The sequence below is a fragment of the Gorilla gorilla genome, chromosome 7 (genome assembly GCF_029281585.2).
Source record: "Gorilla gorilla gorilla isolate KB3781 chromosome 7, NHGRI_mGorGor1-v2.1_pri, whole genome shotgun sequence".
In the NCBI taxonomy this organism is placed as follows: domain Eukaryota; kingdom Metazoa; phylum Chordata; class Mammalia; order Primates; family Hominidae; genus Gorilla; species Gorilla gorilla.
In genome coordinates this window covers 95,918,751-95,944,495 of record NC_073231.2, presented here as the reverse complement: position 1 = coordinate 95,944,495, position 25,745 = coordinate 95,918,751, and the positions used below count along the sequence as shown (strand labels likewise).

Below are 25,745 nucleotides of genomic sequence, written 5' to 3'. Positions count from 1 at the left end.
CTGTATTACCTCCCAATTATAATTCTACTTCATGCTGCAAAGAAATCCATAATCTAGCTTTTTTCATGTTGGCAAGGTTAGTTCATAGAAACCATCTTAAGAAACATTGACATGATGGCACAAAATAGAGTGATTATTGATAGCAATCAACTCATTGTATACATTAATCAAATTATTCTAATGCGTGCCAAGGTTTCACTTGCTTTTTTTTTTTCAAACAAATACTGAAAAGTCTTGGAGAAATCACACAAGAATATAATAATCATTTATATGATTTTACCCGTCATCAGCTTTCCCCTTCTATCTGAACATTAAAACCTCTCTAGATAACAAGAGTTTTACTATAATATTCAGGAATAAGATTCTTCCTGGACTAGGAGGATGTAGGGGGAAATGAGCCTCTGTTTTCAGCATCCAATCTCTGAGCAAAGGATCTCCCACCACCTGCTGCTTCCAACAAGCCCAAACTCTCGCTCCAGCTAGCTTTCCTGGGAACAGAGCAGAAAACTGGAAGGGAGGGGAAGAAGGTTGGTGAGAGCAAGAGGCGGGGAGTGAGGAATGGGAGGCTGGAGGAGGCGTGGCCCGGCGTGGGGCCGTCGGGATAAATACTGAGAACTGGGTGCGGGGTGTAGGGAGAGAACTCTGGAGGAACGCTGAGCTGAGCAGCACCGAGGACAGCGCCCGGCAGCGCTCGCGCCCAGGTCTCCCTCCGCAGCCCTGACTCGCGCACACGCTGAGCTTTTGCTCACTCCCCCTCGCGCGGACACAGACACACGCATATTCACACACCCAGACACACACCCCGCTGTACAATGGCAGAATCCCACCTGCAGTCATCCCTCATCACAGCCTCACAGTTTTTCGAGATCTGGCTCCATTTCGACGCTGACGGTGATTATCTTCTCTTTTTAACTGTTTCAAGACCCGTTTCCATGCCCCTTCCCATTCTTTGCCCTTTTCTGAGCCTCCTGATCCCATTATCCCTCCTTTCTATTCTTTACTTCTTCCCCCTTCTGCCTAATCTTATCTTCTTATCTCCCCGACTGGCCGCCAAACTGTCAACCTGAAAGTTTATATTGTTTCCACCGTAATCCCAAAACCTTAAACTTTTGTCTTTCCAGGAACGGTAATGGTAGGAGAGAGAGAGCAGGGATTGGGGAATGCTGCCCCCCCAGAGTTTCTGTGGCTGCGCTTAGCACCCCAACCATCCTCCTTTGTCCTCAGTGGATCTAAAGTTTGATACCCCAGGAGGGGAGCGCTTCACCGTCTGTACTCTTTGCTGGTTAATCAACGTCCAGGCAAGAGAGAGCCTCTCGGGTCGCCAGAAAGATAACTGTCTTGGAAAGTGAACGGGAAAGACACTTGGAATGAGATATCTGACACCTGGGTGCCTCTTTGTCTTTGCAGGAAGTGGTTACCTGGAAGGAAAGGAGCTGCAGAACTTGATTCAGGAGCTCCAGCAGGCGCGAAAGAAGGCTGGATTGGTAGGTTCAAGTTTGCGAAAAAGAAAAAAAGACTTTTAACCCCCAAATTAAAACATTCTTGTGTTTTCACAAAAAGCCAGCAGCGTAAAGCGCTTTCTGGGTAATGTAAACGTTTATTGACTGCGAAAGGCAAGAAAAAACACTTTTCCAACTCGAATACAGAGAAAGGGGAAAGGAGAAAGAGACTGAGAAAGAGAGAGGGGGAGAGAGAGAGAGAGAGAAGGGAGGGACAGAGAAGGGAGGGAAGAAGGGAGAAAGGGAGACAGACAGAGAGAGACAGATTTTCTAAAGGGAAAAACCTTGCCATCTGAAATTGGAGCTTTAAATATATATATATTCTATACTAGTACTTGCATTAATAGGTCTTAAAAGGGAACTGTGGGTGCATGAGATTTTTTAGCGGATCACCACCTCTACCACTGAGTTTGATTAGGTAATTTTTAAATTCTCTTTTACTGTGTGAGAAATAAGGGGGTGGAAATGCATTTCTGCCCCTTGGTGGTCAAGAAACAGATCTGCAGATTATGGATCTCTTACTCCATCACCAATTATTATTGTTGTGATGTTGATGTAGTTGGGGAGATGAGAAAACATCTTGTCCTCACTAAGGGAAAGTTGCCCAACTTGCAACCTAACAGTGAGAAAGAATTTAGCAAGAAAAGATCTTCATTTCTGTTGAAAGCAAGAAACCCAAAAGGTAGAGAAGTAAAAAGTAAAACAATTTTAAGAATTTCATGTATTGTAAAAAAAGCAAAGTGATACTCTGATGGGCAGCAATTGATGGTGTTTTGAAAATGGCTATGTTCGTTATTTAAGCCATTAGTTAATCAAACAAATAACCATTCTTATTAATTATAAATGACTCCCTTTGGGCATAAATTAACCTGTTAAGAAAATATGTTGTCAGCATAAATATAAAATACAATCAGCTTTTAAACATAGATGAGATGGTTGTCCAGAGGAAAATGGGTTAAAAATTGTACTACTCTATTGAGGTTTATGTAACACTGCCTTTCAGAAGGCACTTTCAGAAGTTGAATTGGGATGAGTTACACGTTAATGGTCTTTGGCCTTTTTGACTACGTTTAGAAAGAGATTTTACACTACCAATGATGTATATATTATATAGCAGATCACCACCTCTAATATTGCATGATATATATAAAATTTAATAATAGAACTTTTTGTCCTATCTAAATTGAAAATTGTGTAATATACATTTCTGTACAGCATATTCAAAAGAATCCCAGAGGGCTCTAAATGTATTATAATGCACTACAGAACTATCAGTTACAAAAATCATTGACCAAATTGATTTTAAACCAGATTGTGCTCTAGGGATTGTTTTACCCAGATTTAATATTATATAATCTAAAAGTATAATAGAACGGAATAAAATAACATAAAAATGTTTTATATACTCTCCACCCTCCCCATATCTTATATATTGCCATGTAAATAAATTTATGCAATACTGTCATTATAGCTTTATATATCTTTGGCTAATCTAATAAAAGCAATTATCTTCCTCATTTAAAAATACATATTTTAAAATCCGGTTGGAAAAGTCTTACTTTCCATAAAATTTAGAATTAAAACCTTGGAAGATGCTTCCAGCAGGTAATGATTATATTTTATTTTGTGCAGAAGTAATTTTAATATTGAAATCTATTTTCAGCTTAGAAATTTAAATATTCATGAACTTTAAAAAAATATTTTTCTTCCTCTGATTTTAATATTTGTACCTTTTTGTAAGCAATATCTTCAGGTTGGAGATTTAGAATTTAATTATTTTTCTCTGTTTTGGAATATTCAAAGCTCCAATTATTAGACTATAATGTAATGATACTAAACAAGCATAGTTATAGGATTATATCAAGTTGCTTAATACCTTGATTCTTGAGCATTTTTCTGGAATGTAAATACAATCTGGATTTTTCTGAATTTAGTATTTTTCTTGATTTGGGTAGTTAAAATCTAAATCAAGATCTGGATTCAGAGTTTCATATAGTAGATACATGTTTCACTATACTACCAACTTCATTGCATTAAACCTACTTGTATATATTTCTTCTCTTTCTTTGGAACATAAAAATTGCCCTTATAAACCAGGCTTTTTGCATTTCTAGCCATAGGATAACAGATTTCATTGCATTAATGGAAACATTGTTTGGCGTTTCGTATTAATAACATGAAATTTCAAAATTTTCACTAGGTGAATATAACATTAATGAAATATAACAATGCAATATATTTTCAGAAACTATCCTTTTACACTAAACATAGTGTTTGGTCTTTGTAGTTGCACTCATTTTTATACATTTTTAATTGGTGGTGATTATATGTTTTGCACTGTTTAAAAAATAGATTTTGACATACTTGTCAGAAACTTCACAAAGTAAATGTCAAGTCTGCTCGTGAAAGTAGTGGTATTACACCATTTTAAAATTTAAGGACAGATGCTTTGGTTTTTGTTTACGTTAAGGTGTATGTAAAAATAAAAAAAACTGTAGGACCCGATATTCCCACTATTGCCATGGTTGGACACTTTCATTTTCTTACAATTGTTTCTATAACAAAATTAAATAAATACAAATTGTAATTTATCCATAGTAAGTTTTATAAAGACTAAAATATAATTATATTGCTTTGTTATTATTTATTATCTTAGTTCTACTAAAGATGTCTACATTGGTTCCAAACGGATTTTATAAATACTAGTAATAACAATATTTAGTCTCAATATAGCCCTTTAATTATATTAACCTATCTATCCCCAAAGCAAACTTGTGTGGTAGATAATACCACCATCTTGTTAGCTATGATGAAAACTGAGACCTTAATTTGCTTTCCCAAGGACGTAGAATAGAACATTAGTAAGGGCTGACCTATTTTAAATAGGCTTCAGCTAATGCAACAGGGCTATTTTAAATGGGCTATGTTGGAGACCCAAGGGTAAAAATTAAACCTCCTGAATACCAGTTCTATGTTCAGATCACTAGTTTATAGTTCATAGCTCTCTAATCTATTTAATTTTTAAATTTATTTAATTGATGAATGCCTCTTTTATGCTTAAAACAATCTTTGCTTACAAAGTGAGTTAATCTTTAACATTCACATTTTTTGCTTGTTCAAAATGAAAACATATATTACTCTCCATAGATAAAACATTATGTTAGAATGAGAAAAATGTTGTAAGACAAGATAGTATAGCAATATAAGGTAATCATCTTTAATGAAGCAAGCATTGTTTAAAATATATTGATGGTGATGATTATGTTAAAATTCACTAAAAGTTATGAATGGAATGATTCTGACTACACTTTCAAAGGATAGCATAGTCTCAAAATTAATAATAGAAGATAAATCATATTAATTGAGAAATAATCATGATTACAACTCTTTCATTTGGAACTAATAAATACTGTGTATCAGTTATGCCTTTAATTTTTTTGAGAATAGTTCATCATTATGCATATTTCTAAATGGTTCTAATTTTGGTTTTTCTTTGCAGTAAGTTATTAACACCATCACAAGCATAACTGGGTATTTTTTTAACAAACCTCCTACCTGCTTTTATATAATTTTAGGAGTTATCACCTGAAATGAAAACTTTTGTGGATCAGTATGGGCAAAGAGATGATGGAAAAATAGGAATTGTAGAGGTAAGGAATTTATGCATTTTTCTGATTTAATTTTAATAAATAGTTTCAATTTTGAAGTTGTTTTCAAGTCAAGTAAGATATAGCAAGACTCATTCAGTGCGGTTTATTTTACCTAAGTAATACATTATCTTCTGTTCAGAAGTATAAAGTTAAAAAATGTTCACAAATGAAAAACATCTAAGAGTATTCCTAACCCAGGGCCTAAATTTCATATATTACAAAATTGAGACCATGGAAAAATAAAATTGTTTGCCTCTGGTCATACAGCTATTTGCTGGCACAGGTGCAGTTAGAGGAACAAGTCCCTGACTTCTACATGAGTATCAATCACATTCCATTACCCAGCCCCACTTCCATACAGTGTCTAAGCACATGGTCCATCAGTATTTCTTATCACTTAACAGTGTAGACTTGACTTTTAAAATATAAAATAAAATGTTTGCAGTCCCTGTGAAATATTTACAGTCCTTATTTTTCATGGCAAAAAGCTGCATCCTGGTTTGACAGTTGGCCTTCGTAAAAACAGAAGAATTTAACTAGAGTGAGTGAATATTTTATGATCTGTTATAGGTACAGATTTCATGTGAATCTCTGAAAGTTAAAACTGTGGGTGTCAAATCTTATCCTTTCACAATGACTTTTCCTATTAAGGGCAACTTATTTTTGTCTGTGAATCAAGGAAGCAAAACCGATTATGCATCAATTCTTCTGCATTCTCAGATTTCTGAAAGAGCTGTTGCTTCCCTTATGTCTACGTTTCCAGCCTGTGGTGTCTTAGCCTCTTTCTTCATCTCAGCAGCCTATTAGAGAAATTGGGTGGAAGCCTTTGTCCAGAAAAATTAATTAGGTCATAATTTAAAATATGCCAAATCATAACATAATTATGTTATTTATATAGTGTTTCTCAGTGTATTAGATTGTGAAGTATTCTTGATCTCAACAACATTTAGTAATAATTTACCTTTGATTCAGAAAAATAACCTGGCTTTCAAATAATTGATCTTATAGGACGCTTGTGATGCCAGTGTGAAATACACTTATTTTTAAACAGCTGATACAAATAGAGTTAAGAGAGGACATACTATTATTATCTTTGTAATTAAAAATTTTCCCTGGAGTACATACTTTCCCCTTTACCCGTGTGTAACTCATTACTATATAAATAGATAATAGTAATGGGACTTACAGATAGACATATAGGCCAACTAATCAAGGTATGAAACCATCAAGGATAAGAAAATAACTTTTAAATTAAACATAAATGAGATGAGGTAAATCTAATTATTCAAAACTAGTTTGGAAATATGACATCAGTGAAATTACGGATTGGCTCTTTTAGAGTTTGACATACTTTATAATCCTAGTTAAGGAAAACCTGTCACCTTACATTTAACATACTTCACCTTGAAGGACTCCAGTGGACTCAGCTATTTATTCAATTTCATTTCTTCAGTGATACTAGATTGTGCAGTAAAAGGCATTGATCTGATTCACATGGATTTTACATTTTTATAAGGATAAAATGGATGAGCATGTTCTGAATCCCGGTTTTACTTTATGTGATACAGTCTAATCATTTATGACTTATTATTTGAGCACTATTTTGAATGAGAGGTTAGAGGCCATTTAGCAGATGCATTGTCCTGGAGGTTTAATGAAGGAAATTTCCTCAGAAGTTTTAGATAAGAAACTGTTACAGGAAAGAAAAGGCTTTCTGTGGAAGGAAAGATATAGAAATATAGGTAACAGAAGAGGACAGAGAAGGCAATGAAGTCTGAAATAAAGAAGTGAGAAGCTTTTATAGCTATAAAAATAATAAAATAATTCACATTTGTATAAAATAAAATTGACAAAGTGTTTTCAAATATGTTATCTCATTTGATCATCATAACTAGAAAATTAAGTAAATTTAAACATAAAATGAAGATCTATTTTATAGTTATAGCATGTGAAGCTTCAATAGGATTTGCCTAAGGTCACAGAAAAAGTAAGAAATAAACGGTAGAGCAGTCAGAACCCAGCCATGTTCCCCCAAACTATTCTGCCTTTTTTAAAATAATAAATAATCTGTACATTTTCTGCATTAAAAGGAAAAGTTTTCAAGCTTCAGTTGGTTGATTACTTATGGCAAGTTTCTAAGTTTAGCTGGGTTGAATAGGGATGCACAAAGTGTTCTGCAGAGAAGTTATTTGGGCAAAGCACTCGAAACATAATTTCAGCAGAACTTTTGATCAGCTGAAGCAGAGATAATTTAAAGGGAGACAAATGAGATACATATAAACTGATTGGAAGGTTTTAGTGTTCCAGGACATGGAACTTTTTGCTAGATGGGACTCTTGGGAAGACCTAGCCAACATTCCTTATTTTAAGGATGAAGAAACTGAAGCCCGAAAAGGTCGAATGATGTATCCAAGGTCCCACTTGCAGGGAGTGACAAATTCTATATACAGACTTAGATCTCATTCTGATTTTAGAACTCTTTTCATTAACCTTAGTTATCAGCCAAGACATAGGAGTAAGGGGTCTGGAAGAGGGCTCCATTTCTGGAAGAGAAATGGAGAATAGGAGGAAAAATAGGAGATTGCTTCAATAGTTCATATGCATGTTGGTTCACTGTGTGATGGTTAAGAGTGAAGAAAAGAGAAATTCTGAAAATAATTGGGAAATAGAAATTAAAAGTTACAGATTACATGTAGAAAATGTGGAAAGGGAGAGTAGGAAATGTCCGAACTTATATTTTGCTCTCTACTGTAACCAGAAAGCTGTATTAAATGAAGTTCATCCTTTCTTTTTCCAATTTGACATATATCACTTGCTTAGAAATCCTATAAATAATATAGAACACAAATACACAAATTCTAGCCAGCTATAAAGGAATGCAAAATCCTATGTTTTCTACAATTTATAATAATCTACCTACTGACATCAAGCACACATTAACTTTGGTGTTCAAAGGGAAAGGAAGATGGATTTACTTATATGTTATGCTCACTTAATAGTTATACTCACAAACTCATCAAAATCTAATCAAAGTAAACCAAATGATACTCATGCAGTGGTCTGCGTCCCTGATGGAACAGGCCAAATTGGTTTGTCTCTGAAAGATGTCATTCAAAAAGATTAGAAAATGTAATGGTTAACTTTCAAAGTTCTAACGTGACGAAGTTAACTGACACTTTCTAACAACATGCATTTGCTACCTAGAAACAAATATGTTTCTTTCTGAACTTTCTAATTTCTTGCCTTTAAATAGATTTAAAAATTCACACACATACAGTTTAGAAATAACGAGATTGTTAACACAAACTCAAGACAGGAGCATCGAAATTTTGAGATAATTTAACAAATAACGTGATGGTCAAAAAAATGTTCCAAATTTATTCAGACTAATAGCTCTACTGCAAAGAAGGCTGATTAAAATAATTAAAAAGGAAGACTTAATGATTTAGCAGATAATAGAGCTTTCTTCTCTGGTGTTCACATGAAATATAGGTATTTCTCTTAAATGGGTGTCAAATCTATAAATTTTTCACCTGATCCTTTTGGCAATGTGTGAGAACCTACCATCCTCTCCATTCTTACTGTTTCTATCTGTCCAGGTCAGTGCATCCATTGAAAAACAGACCTAAAAGCTATTTTAATCCTAAAACTGTAACAACCCTCCCAGGGAAGCAAGCTCTTCTCCAGCCTTTCCCTCTTTTCATCTGCAGTGGGATTTGAGCCTGTGAGTTTAGCCATAGTGAATATAATTTTTTATGGAAGACTACTTTTCCACCACAGAATTTTGGGAAATGACTGACAATGAAATCTGATTTTAAAATTCCCTCTGCATAGATTTTTCTAAGTGATTTATTAGGAATACTTTTTTGATTGAGGATTTTAATGGAGGGTGATGAAGGTAAGGGACAGAGTCTCTAAGCCAAGAAAGTCAGACTCTGCCTTCAAATCTGGCTCCAACTACAATCTATGTGAGAGCAGGCCATTTACCCTCTTTGAGCCTCTGTTTCCTTGGTAGTGAGCAAGGATGACAATGTATTAACTTCATAAGGTTGTTATGATCATCAGTATCAAATAATACATATTGAACAAGTAGATCGACCCTGGCACACTGTAAAAACTCAACAAATGTATTTGCAGTTATTGTTACATATAAAAATAACTTACTACAAAATCGACCCCATCTTCTGAATGCCAAGCCTTTTCCCCCACTTATTATATAATTTGTCAAATTCAAATTATTAAACTGAAAGAGCTTTACATTTTTGATAAAGTTATTTAGCTTTCAAATTTCCTGGACTCACTTCTCACTGGCTAGGGAAAACGTTTTTCTGGTTCTCAAGTGAAAAAAATGAATGCTTGGCTAATACATGTTCAAGAATGTTAACATACCATGATTGTCTTTAAAAGTTAGGAATTCTGCCTCACGTGCACTGTGATATAATTTGCATCACTAATGAAGTTGCCTTTCATGTATACTCTCCTCACAACTAGTACTTAGCTTTATTGTTGTTTTTATCTCCTGCTTTGAAATTGTCAGGGGAAAAGTTGTTTGAAAGTATCTGCCTCCCTATATGGTTCTCACTAGTGGTGACTGTGGTCACCAGCACAGTGCCTAGTATTTAGTAGCCAAATGAGCCACAGCAAGGGATTTCAACTTACTCCAAAACATCAGGCAAAGTCTCTGTATTACGCTAGAAATAAAAGAGAGATGTAAAGACCCCTGTTATGGGTAGAGTTCCCTGGGAAGCAGATCTGAGTGGAAGAGTAGCAATGAGCAGGTTTATTAGGAAGTGCTCTTGGGATCAATACCCCGGGACAGAAGTGAAGAGAATAGATCTGGGCAGAGGGAGAAGCTGGGCTGTGTCACAGTCTCAACGGGGACATCAGCTGACCCTACAGTGAGTTCTGAAGCTGGGATGACCCTTCAGGAATGTCTCTAGTTTTGAGTGAGACCGTTGGGCCTTTATATCCCCATGTTGATCAGTCATAGGATGCCACCTCCTTGGGGACACAGCTGTCTTCAGCCCAGGTATTCCTTCAACGGGGCCTCACAGGTGAGGCTGCAGCAACACTCCCAGCACTTGAAGGGAGTTCTGGGTAGCATATCACAATGTCCACCCCAACCCCTATTCACAGCTCAGTAATAAGTTATTGGAATTATCTCCAAAGGAACTTTACCTCCATTTATTTACAGCCTATCCTGATGTTAGACAAATAGTTAATTACCTTTATGTATTGCTTCAATAAAATATTTACTAAAATTTGTGCAGTTTCTGGGCCACAAAACAGTAAATAAGACATAGACCCCGTCCTCAAGGAGCACATAGACTAGTAGGGGAGACAAGCAAGTAGAAAGTTGTTGGGTTTTTTTTCCTACTCTTGATGACAAGCAATCAGTTCTCAGAAATGAAGCTCTGAGGGATTCTACTTATTTCCTTAGCTACCTGCCTTCCACTCATCCCCTTGATATTCTTCACTCTCTTCTCCAACTCATAAAAAAGTTTTGGGAGTTCATAAAAGAGCAGGCAGGCAGCCCAAAGATTACAGAATCACCAGTAATATTGGAATAAGAAGTATTGGATACTTCTATAAACAGCAGTGACTTAGCATATCTGAGAATAAAGCAACTCTACTTAACACCTCCTATATGAAAGACCTTTGGCACATTATAGACATAGTCATAAAGGCTACAGCTGGAGAATTACTGTGCCCAGCTCTGAAACTTGAATATTGATTCATACACATTGAGAGAAGAACCGAGAGACAACACACGACCACCACATTGTGAAACATATCTTAAGAAAGATTTCTTTACATTCACTATAGCCACATCCTATATACACATAATAATCTTTTATATGCTTAAGACTCCTTTCTAACATTTATAAAATAGGATGGTATCATGTTGAGTGTAACATTAATGGTTCAGTGAAATTAAAACAGATTGAATATGTTGCACATTGATGTAATCTGTATTTTTTAATAATTTAAGTATAAAACCAAAGCAGTATGGGCAAGAAACACACATTTATAGTAGACATGAAGAGCATTTTTACTATCTCTGTATCTGACATTCAGGAGACCTCTCAACTTTATGTGAGTTATATGAACTTTTATGTTGAAACAAAGATGGCAATTTCCCTAATTTTACATTTAGTGATTGCTTACTAGTTCATTCATTTGTTTTTTTTTTGTGTTTTTATGTATTCAGTGAATTTGGAGATGTAAAATATTTAAAGAAAAATTATTCTTTTTTGTTCAAAGCAACACACACTAATTATAAAAATCCAAACAAAATAGAGAATTATGATGAAGATAAGCAAAAAATAACTCAATTCTTTTAAGTAGATGTTTTTAATAAAGTAAAATTACCAACCAATCCACAAGCATTTATTTCAGGCATATAACATGCTAGATACCATGCTGGGCATTCAGGGGATGCAGAAAAGTATTCTTCCCTGCCCTCTTGTAATTAATGGTCTAGAAGAAGGTCACGCAAAAATTGTAAGAAGTATCTAACAAGTTGCATACTAATAAATAAAGGATGAGTTGGTGTTAGCTATCTCCTGTTTCCTAAATGAACACTTACATTCATGAAAAAAACATAATAAAATGTGGCTAGACCTTCTATATCATGCAGAACCCTCCAAAATGTATACATAACATCCATTTCCATTGTTCAATCTTTCCCTCAAAATGTCTGCCTCTGATATATTTTCTTCTCTTTGATGTGTTTTATTGTCTTCCATCTTTGTTCCCTCTTCTTTCTTGTGTTACTTTTTTTTCTCTTCCCATCTTCTTTAAAATCCTCAAGGAGACATTCTTCAGAATCCCTCCAGGAAAGTATTATTATAGAAGAGGCCAGGCTCAACAAGACTGGAGGGGTGTGGCTCTCTGTCCTCCAGAGCCCCTCTCCATGCCAAGCCCACCCACTGCCATTCTCCCTCCCTTCTCCTCTTCCCCCTTAGCTCTGGGGGGAGACCTACATTCTAGGCCTAACTTACCAGATATCTGGATACTTTATAATGAAAATCATTTATAGCTACTTTCCACTAGGAGCCCACTTACAGATGAGGAAAAAAAAGGGATTTTTATAAGGAAAATGGTGTTCTAGATTTCAATGAGTAGAAACAGCCTATCATATTTAAACTATCTCATTGTCACGTGTAAAAATCACCAACAAATTCATTATTTGCAGTCCAAGAGCAAAGAAGCAACCAAACCACTCTATTACTGTCTTCAACAAGCATGTTGTTGACTTAATCTACTAATAATCACCAAACTAAAGTGATTTTCAGTCTGCCAATCATCAGGTCATCATTCAACCTCTTTGGGCCTTAGCATCCTCAATTGAAAAATTTGGTCTTTGAATTAAATTAAATTACATTATTTCTGAGGTATAGAATTTTATGATTCAAGTATTCAAAGGAATTGAAAGAATGCAAAGGTCACAGAAGTATGTCCTGAGTTTAATAAGGGACCTGGATAACACACACACACACACACACACACACACACACACACACACTGCAATGATGCAAATGTGTTTATGTACCAAAAGCTAATTACATTTTTTTAAAAGTACTGGCACATTATAAACCCCCATTTTTACTTTTTAGATATATTATCATCTACCCACACTAGTGACCTTTCTTTAAAAATAAATAAGAAAATGTTTTATAACTAGGTCATATTAAACATGTTGATACAAGGTTTGGCCCTTTCCCTTAGTCTCACCCACATGTGTAGTGCATATAAATTGAGTGGTTTTAATTTGAAATATTATTTCAAAAATCTAAACATAAGATAAACTAAAGGGCATACACAGGCATAAGAAAAATTAGATTCCTTGCATATAAAGTAGAATAGTGCATTTTATATTACATATTAAATTTTTAAATGAACCTAAAAGGATGAATGTTTTAAAAAAAGTTATGATAGTATTTTCTATAACTTGGTAGAACTTTTAGAACTGACTCTGACTTTAAGGCTGATCTAGACTACAGGCTCTTGGCCTAAAATCCACGGATGAGGGTCCATGCCCGTGATCTAGGGAATTCATCAAATCCTGGAAATTAGATGAAATATAGTGTGTGTAGATTCATTCTTTAATGGTGAAAATGCAGTGCTTCCAACAGAAGGCGTTTTGAACCCAATATATTCAAGAAACACTGGCTTCTATTTCAAGTCCTTGTTTTAGTGATGAGGGTACTGAAGTCCAGAAATGGCTCGGGGTTGCTGGGGAACACAGCTAATTAGCTACTGTGCCAGAAATAGATCTCACATCTGTAGTGGAGCCATCAATCCAGCTCCTTACTTCTCTGTACGCAATAGATTAGTCATAAAATGGGATATGGAATCCTTTTTTCTTCCAAAAAAAAAAAAAAGGGAGGAGGATTGAAGTTATGAAATGAGATCTAAGGGAAAATGTCATAGAGGCATGCCGTGGAGATCAGAAAATAAACCCCAGCCCTGGATTCAAGCAGTGGATGTCCTTTCAGCAGAAAGCAACAATTTGAGAACTGGCTTTTCCTATTCCTGTTTAACGCCCCACCATTCATGGTGAATTTCTTTTCCATTGCCTTACGATTGTCTTTGGTTTATCTTCTCTTGTATCTCATGGTAGGCTTTCTCCTCGGGCTTGGGAATACATTTTCCCCCTTCACTCCCCTCCTCAACATTTATGTTCCTCATGGTTTCTTTCACTTCACATGAAATTTATGGCCCCCACATGTGCCTTTCTGTGACCCTGTGAGGAGAGAGGAGAGAGGCATAGAACACTAATCTGTGGCATAGAACACTTGAAGGGTTCAAGCCATCAGGATGAATCTGCCTGAATGTCCAGCAGACAAGAAGTGGCCACGCTAGTTCTACCTGAGCACAGGTCTGCTGCGGCCACCTCACTGGCCAAAGAACCAAGCACACAAGGGCACACAAGCGTTGGAGAATCGACAGCACTCCATAGGAAAGTACCAGAAAGGGAAAGCCAACTCTAATGTTTTTCCTCTCCTACTTTTCTAGCCTGTGAGGGAACACGTTGAAGAAAAACTAAGCAGCAGGTAATGGCAGAGACTTGTTTTTGAGCAACTTACAACACGCTTTTCTCTTCTTAAATCTTTTCCAGTTGGCTCACGTATTACCCACAGAAGAGAATTTCCTGCTGCTCTTCCGATGCCAGCAGCTGAAGTCCTGTGAGGAATTCATGAAGGTATAAGAAAGCTGCCCCTTTAAGAAAGCTGCTTAAAGTAGGAAAATTGTTCCTTTTATTAAAAATGTGTTTGTTTTCCTTATCCAAAATTACTTACAGACATGGAGAAAATATGATACTGACCACAGTGGCTTCATAGAAACTGAGGAGCTTAAGGTAAGCAAATAAAAACTTGTAGTAAGTTTTTCCTTTCAGATGCAATTATGAACTAAGAGTTTCCTAGCTTTTTAAAAAACCTCCCACAAAAGAAACTAATGTTGAACAGTGTCACATTTTCACCTACTCTTCGACATTGTTAATGAAGTACCAGATCAAAAAAGCAGCTTCAATTGCTTCCGGAAATTCTGTACAGTAATGCAAGAAATTAACATTTTTTGTGGTGTACACAAATATAAGACAGACAGACAGATAGAATTATAGCTAAGCCGAATAAGCCATTCTTTTTATTGAAATTTGTAATTTTAGTTCTCAAAATAAACACATATATATATAAATTTTCTTACAAAAGAAAGAAGAAAAAGTTACTGAATAGCTACTGTATGCCAACTACTTTACATATAATGCCTTATTTAATCTTTGCGTAAGTTGTATGACATTGTATTACCCCAGTGAGGAAGAGTTGAGAGAAGTTAAATGATATACTGAAGGCCACACAGAAATCGGACAGAGCCTTGATGTGCAAATCCAGGCTTGTCTGCCTCCAAGGCCTGTAGACATTCTATACAACCTACTGACTCTCAGCAATGATGATAAAAAATAAAAAATCTTCTATAATTAAACTTTTGAAAAACTGCAACTTAGAGAATGAATTTATCACTTCGGATATCACAGAGGAGGATATAAAGGAAAAGGCAGAGATCTGAAATCAAGTCTTACCTCATTAATTACTATATCTTTCCAATTTTCTTTAATCTTTAAAATGAGGGTAATAAATCCTTCCTCTCAGGCATATTGTGAAGCTCCAGTAAGATTCTGCACATGAAAGCTTTTGTGACATGCAACATAAAATAAATTATATTATTCATGAACTCAATTTACTAGCCTTTCAGGAATATGGAAGTATTCTTCTCATTTCCTCAAGCTGACCCCAAAACATCGCCATCTGAAAGACCCTACTTTTTCTATTTTTAGAACATAGAGTGACTAAAATATAAGTGAGTTAATATTTACTGACTATCTGTCAGGCAGAGTGCAAGGTGCTTGAAATGTATTTTAAAATTTAATCCTCACAGAAAATATGCAAGGCAGGTATTATCACTCCTAATATAAAAACAGTGAGATTGGAATGCAGAGAGATTTGATGATTTTTCAAGGTTACACAGCTGCCTAGGAAGAGAACCTGGATTTGTACCTAGAATATCTGATAATGCTAAGAATGATTCCCCACCCCACCCCCACAGCACTATGTGCTTTCAGACTTCATTTATTAAGAGCTGCTCTTTCGCTATGTGGGGAAATATGAATATCAACAGTTCTAGTCATAATTCAACATAGTTTGAGTAGCATACAATTTTAAAGATGGAACGGGGACATTTGGGCCATGACAAAATGGCTAAAATATACTCAATTTTATGCTCTTGAAAATGTAAGCGTTTTTAATGTGAAGTCACTGAAAACAATGTATTTTACAAACTTGCGGCTCAGCAACCCACAAGGTGACAGTTAAGCCACTGTGTTTTTATTTTATTAGTTAGACCAAAAATATTCTTTTAAAGATCCTTTTTAGTTCATAATGAAAACCTTAGCTCATTTCCAATACTGACCTCTAAATATTCTAAAAGTCTCCTTTGTTCTAAATTTTATTCTCAGAAAGAGATTCTAAATAGAAGTCCTCTTCCCTGGGGAATTTTGAAGATAAGTTGGCATTCTTTTTTAATGGATCTTTCAAGAAAGCTAATTTTAAGATCCATAATAGAGTAAAACATCACTTGCTCTCAGACACGACTTTGAATCTCTGCGTCCCAAGGTTTCTCCGAGGCTATTTTTGTGACCACCATTTTAGTCTCTGATGAGGCTTTTTAACCCAATTAATCTCTGACAAAAGCCCCAGAAGGCTCAAAAATAAAATTCAACCCCAACAGATAACTTCGAATTTTCCATGCTTCACTTTGGATTTGAAGTGGAATATTTGAAGTAAAAAAATTTTATCAAACTAAGAAAAGAGTCTCTTTCCTTTAAAAAAGTGGCATCAAATCAGCCCAGAACTGGAACATTTAGGAGAGAGATAAGTCATTGCTGAATCAAAGAAATCTAATCCTTCAATAATATCTGGGCACAGTATCTGCCTAGTTTTTCCTAATTGCATTAATTCATTTTCTGAGAAAATAAAGGAGTTACGAATGAATAGCACTAAACAAAATGAATGACTATTATATGCTTAAGTGCTTACACTGTCACTTATATGGCAAATCTTTGTAAAGCTTTTATTTATGTTGCTGTTAAAAAAACTTAAATTCATTCCTAAGCTCCAGCTGTCAAGTTAATAATCATCTTTTTTTCATCCTTCCCACATTAATCTCTATTTTAATATGATTCATATATCTTTCAAAGATTCAATGACATCAACTGTGGCCAATTTTGTTAATTTAAATAGTCAGCGGAAGCATTTTAACCAAAGTGCTTTGGACTGCATTAGGCTAAAAACTACCCAACTGGCCCTCTGGAGAAATAAGCATCATGCTGGCTATAAACTAATGTGTAAATACAGCCTGGGGAGCAGAAAATGGATTTGAAATTAGGGATAGATCTCTATTTGGTTTACTGATATTTTTTCACACATATTCCAAAGGTATAAAGGCCCTTGTGTTTCTTGCAGGACAATCCAATGAGTACTTGTGAAGATATCAGTAAGAAGAAATGCATCCATTGGGCTGGCTGGTTTTAAAAGGTTTTATTCAGGTTAATTGAAATCATAAAGTCATGGTAATGCACAGACAATGATCAATCAAGTCTCAGTAAAAAGCAGGTATTATTCCTGTCAAAGGTAGTTTCGTTGCTGGAATGCCAGGAGGACAACCTGGTTTAGTCTTTCTTCTATTATAAGTTCCTCTACTCACCTGCTTCTACCCCTCAAAAGGAGACTTTCTTTGCATTCCTGGTATGTCCTGTTCCAAGCCATTCTGAAATGAAAGTAGACGATATATTATTAATTAAATTAATCTAAGTGTTCTTTGTTTTAACAGAACTTTCTAAAGGACCTGCTAGAAAAAGCAAACAAGACTGTTGATGACACAAAATTAGCCGAGTATACAGACCTAATGGTAAGACTGATCTTGAAAAGATTGTACCCAAGAGCTCATGAAGTAGTATGATGTTCTTGCTAACTCCCAAGGCTACACCGGATGAAATAAATAAACGGTGGTGTGGGCATCATATGCACATAGGTATCATTTCATTTGAAAAGTGAAATACTTAGGGATGCTTACATCTTGTCATTTTGATTTCTGCAGGCATTAGCTTTAAGACTCAACATATGAGCATTTTCTTCCTTGTAGAGCTGTGTAATTTTTATCTATCAAAAGATGACTTGTTTTTCTTCCAAAGCCAGTGTAATTATATCACTAAATTATATAACTTACACATATATAAGGTACACTATATATATATAAATTATATCACCAAAAACTCACTTATTATAGAGTTCCTAAATCCATTTTTATCATAGTTTGGGAAATCACACTTTGTTGAGTTTAAAGAGACCATCTAGCTACTTTATTAATTAAGCAAGTTAAAATGGGTCTCCTTCTTTCTTTTGATTTTTGTTGTTTTGGGGTTTTGTATTGGTGCTTTGAATGAGGAAATCTAAATATGCCCTAAGGTTGATGCTATGGTAAATAGTGACAACTAAGATCAATTATAGAATGTTGATAATAGAGCCAAGAAAACTGCTTTACACATAGGCACTTACTGTTTCAGGGAAAAAAAAAGAGCAGATAAATAAGGTTCCAGATAAAATAAACCAATGTCTATGAAGTTAGTTTGTTTCTATTGGACGAAGTTTGCTCATTTTGACTCATCACAGAATTAGGATTACCAGGAGATACATATATTTATACAGCTTTCAGTACTGTGAAGGTACTGTGAATTCTTACTCCATGGATTTACATCAATAAACCATAAACATGGCTCTATACTATAAAAGCTACTGTTATATTAGATTGAAGAAGGAGTTAGACTTTTTAATTACTCTGAGAAACAATCTAATAAAGGGTTTGATTATATTTGATGTAACTGAGGTTTGCTTTCAGCATCTCAGCTTACTTTTATCTGGGTTGGGGGAGGGGGAACTACTAGAACTTTACTATTGCCTTATTCACTAACTAGTGTTATTTATTATAAAGTGGGGCTAAGCTTTAATTTCAAAACAACCAAAAAGGTTTTCATGGTCATCTTTAATTCCTCATTACATCTCCACTTACAATAGCACTAGCAAACAAATGGGGGAGAGTTTCTTGCTATGTGTCACAATCAACAGGTCTAAGCTCTGAATAACTTTTGGGTAATGGACAATAACCTACATTTATCAATTTTCTATTTTGTTCCAATCTTAAGGGATGCCTATTTAAAGAAAGGCTCCTTTCCAGGTAGAATATTGAAGCAGCCTTTCAAAACCCACTCAGATGGGAGTTTCCCTCTGTTGGATTGGCCTGACATATCTGATTAAATGTCATAAACCAGTTCAAATCCAGGAAGCAAATTAATCAAGGGCTAATTAAAATTTAAATATATATGTTGGGAAATATTTCCCCATGGGCACAAAACTAAGTGATCGAGCTGTCCAGTATCTTGGTAGGTAGTGTGACAATATCAGAATTTATGGTCAATGGATTATAAAATGTTTTGTCAGCATGGGACCCTGAAAAAAATCTGCCACCTACAAAAGATTCTTAGAATACCTCAAACCACAGAATGCCCTTCCTTTCCTTCTTAAAAAGGTGTCACTAAATCTATATCCATTATAACACTGGACACATTCTGTTCTTTAAAAACAAAAATAATGTTAATTTTTCACATATTTAGTGTTCATTTAGTATACACATTTTATATATTTAATGTAATTCATATATGCTACTTTGGTATAACATATTATAGCAATAGTTGCTACTATCTAAAAAGGTGAATGCTTCCCAAATATGGGTATGAGTGTGTTTACATCTGGATGTGTCTTTGTGAATGATGTATATATAAGTGCAGTGGAGAGTTGGAGAGCTTTATGGAGTTTCTAATACCCAATAGAAAATAAAACAATTCAAAATTATTCAAAAATTCTGTTCTGTAAGGATTTATTTGTCATCTGTTTTCTGCTTCTGTTTGTGGTATTCTATGCTCTAAAAGGGTGAAATAAATATTTATTTTCTTATTGGAGAGACTCCAGATGTGCAAAAACTGTCAGACACCATCCCTCCCACATCTTGATGCGCATATGAACGTATTTGCAATAAAAAAGTGACAGTATTCTAGAAACATAGCTAAAACCACTATTTCTCTGTTTGACTATTCTATATTATTCTGATAAACTCTAGCAATGGACACATTACAGAATTGAAAATTTGCATTGAAAGTTTTAAAAATGCTAGTTTTTAAAATTTTACTGTATATATACAAGTAGTTGATAACTCAAACAGCTTTATTTTGAAGTTCATCTCCTTCATGCAATAAATTATTCCTCAAATAGCTAGAATAATGGCATTCTGTCTTTCAGCTGAAACTATTTGATTCAAATAATGATGGGAAGCTGGAATTAACTGAGATGGCCAGGTGAGTTTAGGAACCATGAAAAATGTTGTAAGTGGATCCTTTTCAAAAAATGTAATATATTAATATAATGTTTTCCTCTCAAAAGGTTACTACCAGTGCAGGAGAATTTTCTTCTTAAATTCCAGGTACTTAACTTTTTACTACCTTAAATAATATTTTCCTTGAAAAGCTAGAATGTGGGAGACTTGTCAAAGGAAACATACTGAAACATAGTAATAATATTTTAACATTTACTCTCTTCTCTATCTTTAGGGAATCAAAATGTGTGGGAAAGAGTTCAATAAGGCTTTTGAGCTGTATGATCAGGTAAAAGTTTGTTACTTTTTCCTTTCTTTTTTATTGAAGTAAGAACACAACATAAGATCCTCTTAACAAAATTTAAGTGTAAAATACAGTACTGCAAACTATAGAGACAATCTTGACAGCAGATCTTTAGAATTTATTCATCTTATATAATTGAGACTTTATGCCCATTGATGAGTAACTCGTCATTTCTCCTTCCCCCAGCCCTGGCAATAACATTCTACTTTATGAGTGTGACTATTTTAGATACCTCATACAAGTGGCATCATGCAGAATTTGTCTTGTGCTGAGATTGATTGATCATATGCAGTTCTATTTTTAATTTTTTGAGGACTCTCCATACTGTTTTTCATAGTGGATGCACCATTTTTGCATTCCCACCAATGTATACAAGAGTTCCAATTTTTCTTCATTCTCACTAACACTTGTCTTTTATCTTTTTGATAATAGCCATTCTAACAGGTGTGAGGAGATATCTTATTGTTAATTTTTATTTCTCTGATTAGTGATGTTAAGCATTTTTTCATTACCTGTTGGCCATTTATATACCTTCTTTGGATAAGTGTCTACTCAAGTCATTAACCCATTTTTTAAATTGAATTATTCATTTTTTGCTATTGAGTTACAGGAGTTCTTTATAAATTTTGGAAATTAACCCTTTTTGGGATGTGGTTTACAAATATTTTCTCCCATTCTGTAGGCTGCTTTTGCACTCTGTTGATTGTTTCCTTTGCTGTGCAGCTTTTTAGTTTGATGTAGTCTCACTTGTCTATTTTTGCTTGTGCTGTCCTTGCTTATGGTTTCATATGCACAATATCATTGCTAAGAACAATGTCATAAAGGTTTCCCTTATGTTTGTTTGCTTCTAGGAGTTTTACAGTTTTAGATCTTATATTTAAGTTTTTAATCTATCTTGAATTTATTTTTTATATGGTGTAAGCTAAGGGTCCAATTTCATTATTTTGCATGTGTCTGTATAGTTTACCTAACACCATTTGTTGAAAAAAGCTATCCTTGTCCCATTTTGTGTTTTTGGCACCCTTATCAAAGATCAGTTGACCATAACATGTGAAACTGAGAGCTCATTAGTCTATGTTTCAATTTTTGTTTCAGTGCTATACTGTTTTAATCATTGTAGCTTTGTAATATATTTTGAAATCAAGAAGTGTGATGTCTCCAGGTTTATTCTTCTTTCTCAAGATGGTTTTTGGCTATTTGGGATCTTTTGTGGTTCCATATGAATTTTAGGGTTTTTTTATTTCTATAAAAATTGCCATTGGGATTTTGGAAGTGATTGCACTGAACCTGTAGATGTGTTTGAGTAACATAGACATTTTAACAATATTAAGCCTTCCAATTCATAAACACAGGACGTCTTTCCATTTGTTTGTGTCTCTGTTAACTTCTTTCATCAGTATTTTATGATTTTTAGTGTATAAGTTTTTCATCTCAGTTAACTTTATTCCTAAGTATTTTATTCTTTTGGTGCTCTTGTAAATGGGATTTTCTAGTTTCTATTTCAGATAGTTTATCATCATAACTAATTTCTGATTGTTAATTTTGCATCCTACAACTTTATGGAATTTGTTTATTAATTCCAACAGTTTTTGTGAGGTCTTTAGGGTTTTCTCTCTATAAAAATAATATCTGCAAACAGGGATAATTTAACTTCTCTCTTTCCAATTTGGATGGCTTAAAATTTTGTTCTTATCTATAATTTGATTCTTCAGAAGAATTTGGAAAAAACGATTATGAAAATTACACAAACAACTCCTTCTTTTCATAGGAAAGGTAATACGGTATGCCCAAATTACACAAACCCCTGATTCGAATCCCACACTATCATTTACCTGCTTTGAGACTTTGAACAAGATACCAAACTCATGTGAGCCTCAATTTCTTCATTTGTAAACAAGAGATAATAATAACACCACTTTGCAGGATTGAATGAGGATTAAGCTAGGTGAAAATATCCAGCAAAATAAAGGTTATTTGTGATGTCACTAGGTCACATCCTTTGCTTCTAATTTGTTTACTCCTGGACCTGTGGGCTCTAGCAGAACTCTGCCACACCCTGGTGTGACATAGAGCCACATACCTTCCTGAGCCCTCAGTTTCCTCACTTGTCCTAGAAGATATTATTAACATTAAGTGAATTACATGTGTAAGTACTTTGAAAAGTTCAAGATCTTTTACAAATGTAAGGTGTTGAATGAGAAGTAACTAATACCTTGCATATTTTACAGCTTTGGAGCAGCTAAAAACTTGGGTGGCCTGACATAACAGATTATCTGCCAAGTATGCAGTTGGGAGACTTTCTAAGGATTCCAATTATTTCCATTTTACTTCATTTCCCACTACTGTAGATGGAGTTGGTTGTATACTATTTTATTTCTCCTCCCCCAGGACGGCAATGGATACATAGATGAAAATGAACTGGATGCTTTACTGAAGGATCTGTGCGAGAAGAATAAACAGGTAACTTAGTTACCATGGCACTTACTTCTTTAAGCAGACTCTGTGGATCCATCCAAAACCAACCACACATCCATTTTGGAAATCGACTTTAACAATTTATAGAGGAGCATAAATAGAATTCAATTCTTAACTCAATTTGGTTCTGGCCTAAATCAGGGTAACTGTGATAAATAGATTTTAAAAACAACCTTGTGATTATTCACATTTGTATAAGAATTTAATCCAGCTCTTTTGTTAATGGATTGATGTAACAAGTAGTTTCATCTCACATTTTATCACTTGACAGTGGTTAATTAACTTCCATATTTAACTGGATTACAATGCCATTTATATTCTATACAGGATCTGGATATTAATAATATTACAACATACAAGAAGAACATAATGGCTTTGTCGGATGGAGGGAAGCTGTACCGAACGGATCTTGCTCTTATTCTCTGTGCTGGGGATAACTAGAGTTGGTGGCTGCAAACACTTGCTAGTGATACACTGTATCTAAAAAATAACTGTGCACTATAAGGGAGTAGGCTGTATTTTCTTTTATATCTGTAAATTTAACTGCATATAGATAATTATCCAGGATGTGTGGCTCATTCTTTTCAGCTTGTTTCTATACTGTTTGTAATGTACAGTTTTTGTAACCATATGATTGAAAAGAAGAAAGTCTATGCTTACGCCAGTCAGTACACCCAATTTTAAAAAATAACATATTCTTGCTTTCACAAATATAGTTGAACAAGATTTCCCTAAAAATTCCACCAGGATTAATCTCTAAAATTCTAGTGTCTGATTTGCAAATGCAAATTTGTCACTGAATAATGGAATTATGTATAACAAGCCAAACATTCTTATTTTAGACAATCATAGAACTGTCCCACAAAATATTTCTAAGCTTATTTCTAACTATTAGGAGGAATGTGCTTTTCCATCTAAAATACTCACCAAAATGTAGTTAATTGTGGCTTTATGAAGTTAACAGTCTCATTACAGATTTAGTTTACCAATCAACAGCATGTCTACTGCTTGGATCCATACAAAACTATCGGTTCAAGTTGATGTGACAAGGGAAGGGAGCACCAGATGACACATAAATCTGTCTGATTCTATGCCTGTATTTCCAACAAACTTACTGTGAGAGAATATGACCTAAATCCATTTTCTAAACTGTTTTCATGTGTTGCAAATTATTCTAGTCAACTGCTGTTTTATGTCATACTCTGTGTAATCTCTGATTAAATTTAATATACTGCGTATCCTGGTGTCTAGTTTGCATACTTCCTGGATTTTCTTTCTATGTAGAACTGTTCATTTCCACCAAGGGTATCTGCTGCCTCTGAAAATATTTTTTTCTAGCTATAACAACTCTATTTTTTACTACATAATTAAATTTTAATGTAAAATTCATAGCATCCTGATTATTGAATGTTATATCATCAATACTTTTGTGTATTCTGTGGATTCTATATTTCATATTGAGATCAGCATTCAAAATAGTTCTATTTCTATCTGCAAATAGTTTCAAATGAGTTTAAAAAAATAACATCTGAAAAGAAATGCTAATGTAATCATTTATCTTATCTAGCAAGAAGATTCTCAAACATTCTTTAACATACATCTAAGTCAGTTTCACATATTTGTAGCTAGAATATCCTATACTGGTTATAGTTGATATGTAAGAGTTGGTGATTTTAGATTTCTTTGATTGTGAAACAGGGAGCTATAAGAGATGTGTCCATGTGAAATTTACAGTTACTGCCTAGGAGTTAATGATCGTTCTGGGTCAGCTTGAATGTCCCCATTCTATAAATTCAACACTTATTTTCTGAATTCATAAAAATAACCAAAAAATGTGAGCTATAATGTTTCCCTCAAGAACAAACAGAAACGAGATTTGCCAAAAACTAAAATTCAACAAATGATGTTGAGTGGGAGATTGGCTTTGCCTTTAGCGTGTAAATGGAAGCACTGCCATTAGACTGAATTTAACTACTAAGAATAAATAAAGAAGAAAATAACCTTAATCTCTTGTATTTGTTTTTTCTTCAAAATGTCAGCTGACATGCAATCCATGATGGATCCAGGTGGAAATGTAGGATGAAATTATTATGGCCTAAGGAATCTAAATAAACGTAAATGTGACTCAGTGAACTACTGGATACTTTGTTGAATTGAGGGGTGTCTCTAACATTAAAATTTACAAAGAAATCTCAAAGTATCCAAATATTTGAAGTTTTCTGCCCAACTGACATAGTCAAATATTTCTTTTAATTTTCTTTTTTTTTTTTTTTCAAGACGGAATTTCACTTTGTTGCCCAGGCTGGAGTGCAATGGCATGATCTCGGCTCACTGCAACTTCTGCCTCCCAGGTTCAAGCGATTCTTCTGCCTCAGCCTTCTGAGTAGCTGGGACTACAGGTGCCCGCCACCAGGCCCGGCTAATTTTTTATTTTTAGTAGAGACACGGTTTAACCATCTTGGCCAGGCTGGTCTCGAACTCCTGACCTCATGATCTACCTGCCTTCCCCTCCCAAAGTGCTGGGATTACAGGCGTAAGCCACTGCGCCTGGCCCATAGTCAAATATTTCTTCATGAAAGATATCCAAAGGAATAACAGGAACATACAGAATTTTCCTATATTTAATTCATAGAAAAATAACTGTTCACTACCAAGTATGCGCCAAAACTCTACCAGGTTTGGCATTCTTACAGTAACAGCATGAGCAAAGAAAGAAAAACAACAACAACAAAAACAACAAATTATGATAGGGAAATTTCTGAAGAGACTTCCTAGAGGGCTGTCAGGAATAACTGTCACGAATCTAGCACCAGGACTATCATAGTAGACTTTAAT

The 25,745-nt window shown here is 34.7% G+C and overlaps 1 protein-coding gene across 1 annotated transcript; it reads left to right on the top strand.

Moving 5' to 3' along the window:
* Positions 1-629: 629 nt before the first annotated feature.
* On the top strand, positions 630-24,916 carry CALB1 (calbindin 1). Its single transcript, XM_004047261.3, has 11 exons — positions 630-891; positions 1,408-1,484; positions 5,075-5,149; positions 14,274-14,357; positions 14,457-14,513; positions 17,540-17,617; positions 20,059-20,114; positions 20,200-20,239; positions 20,367-20,420; positions 22,824-22,895; positions 23,238-24,916. The coding sequence occupies exons 1-11, from the start codon at positions 813-815 to the stop codon at positions 23,349-23,351; spliced, it is 786 nt and encodes a 261-aa protein (XP_004047309.1). The 5' UTR covers positions 630-812; the 3' UTR covers positions 23,352-24,916.
* The last annotated feature ends 829 nt before the right edge of the window (positions 24,917-25,745 follow it).

Bases quoted from the DNA above. Each gene is read 5' to 3' on its own strand.
- CALB1 (XM_004047261.3), top strand. From the start codon at position 813: ATGGCAGAATCCCACCTGCAGTCATCCCTCATCACAGCCTCACAGTTT. The intron at 20,240-20,366 runs GTACTTAACTTT...CTCTATCTTTAG, and splicing joins ATTTTCTTCTTAAATTCCAG to GGAATCAAAATGTGTGGGAA. The intron at 22,896-23,237 runs GTAACTTAGTTA...TATTCTATACAG, and splicing joins TGTGCGAGAAGAATAAACAG to GATCTGGATATTAATAATAT.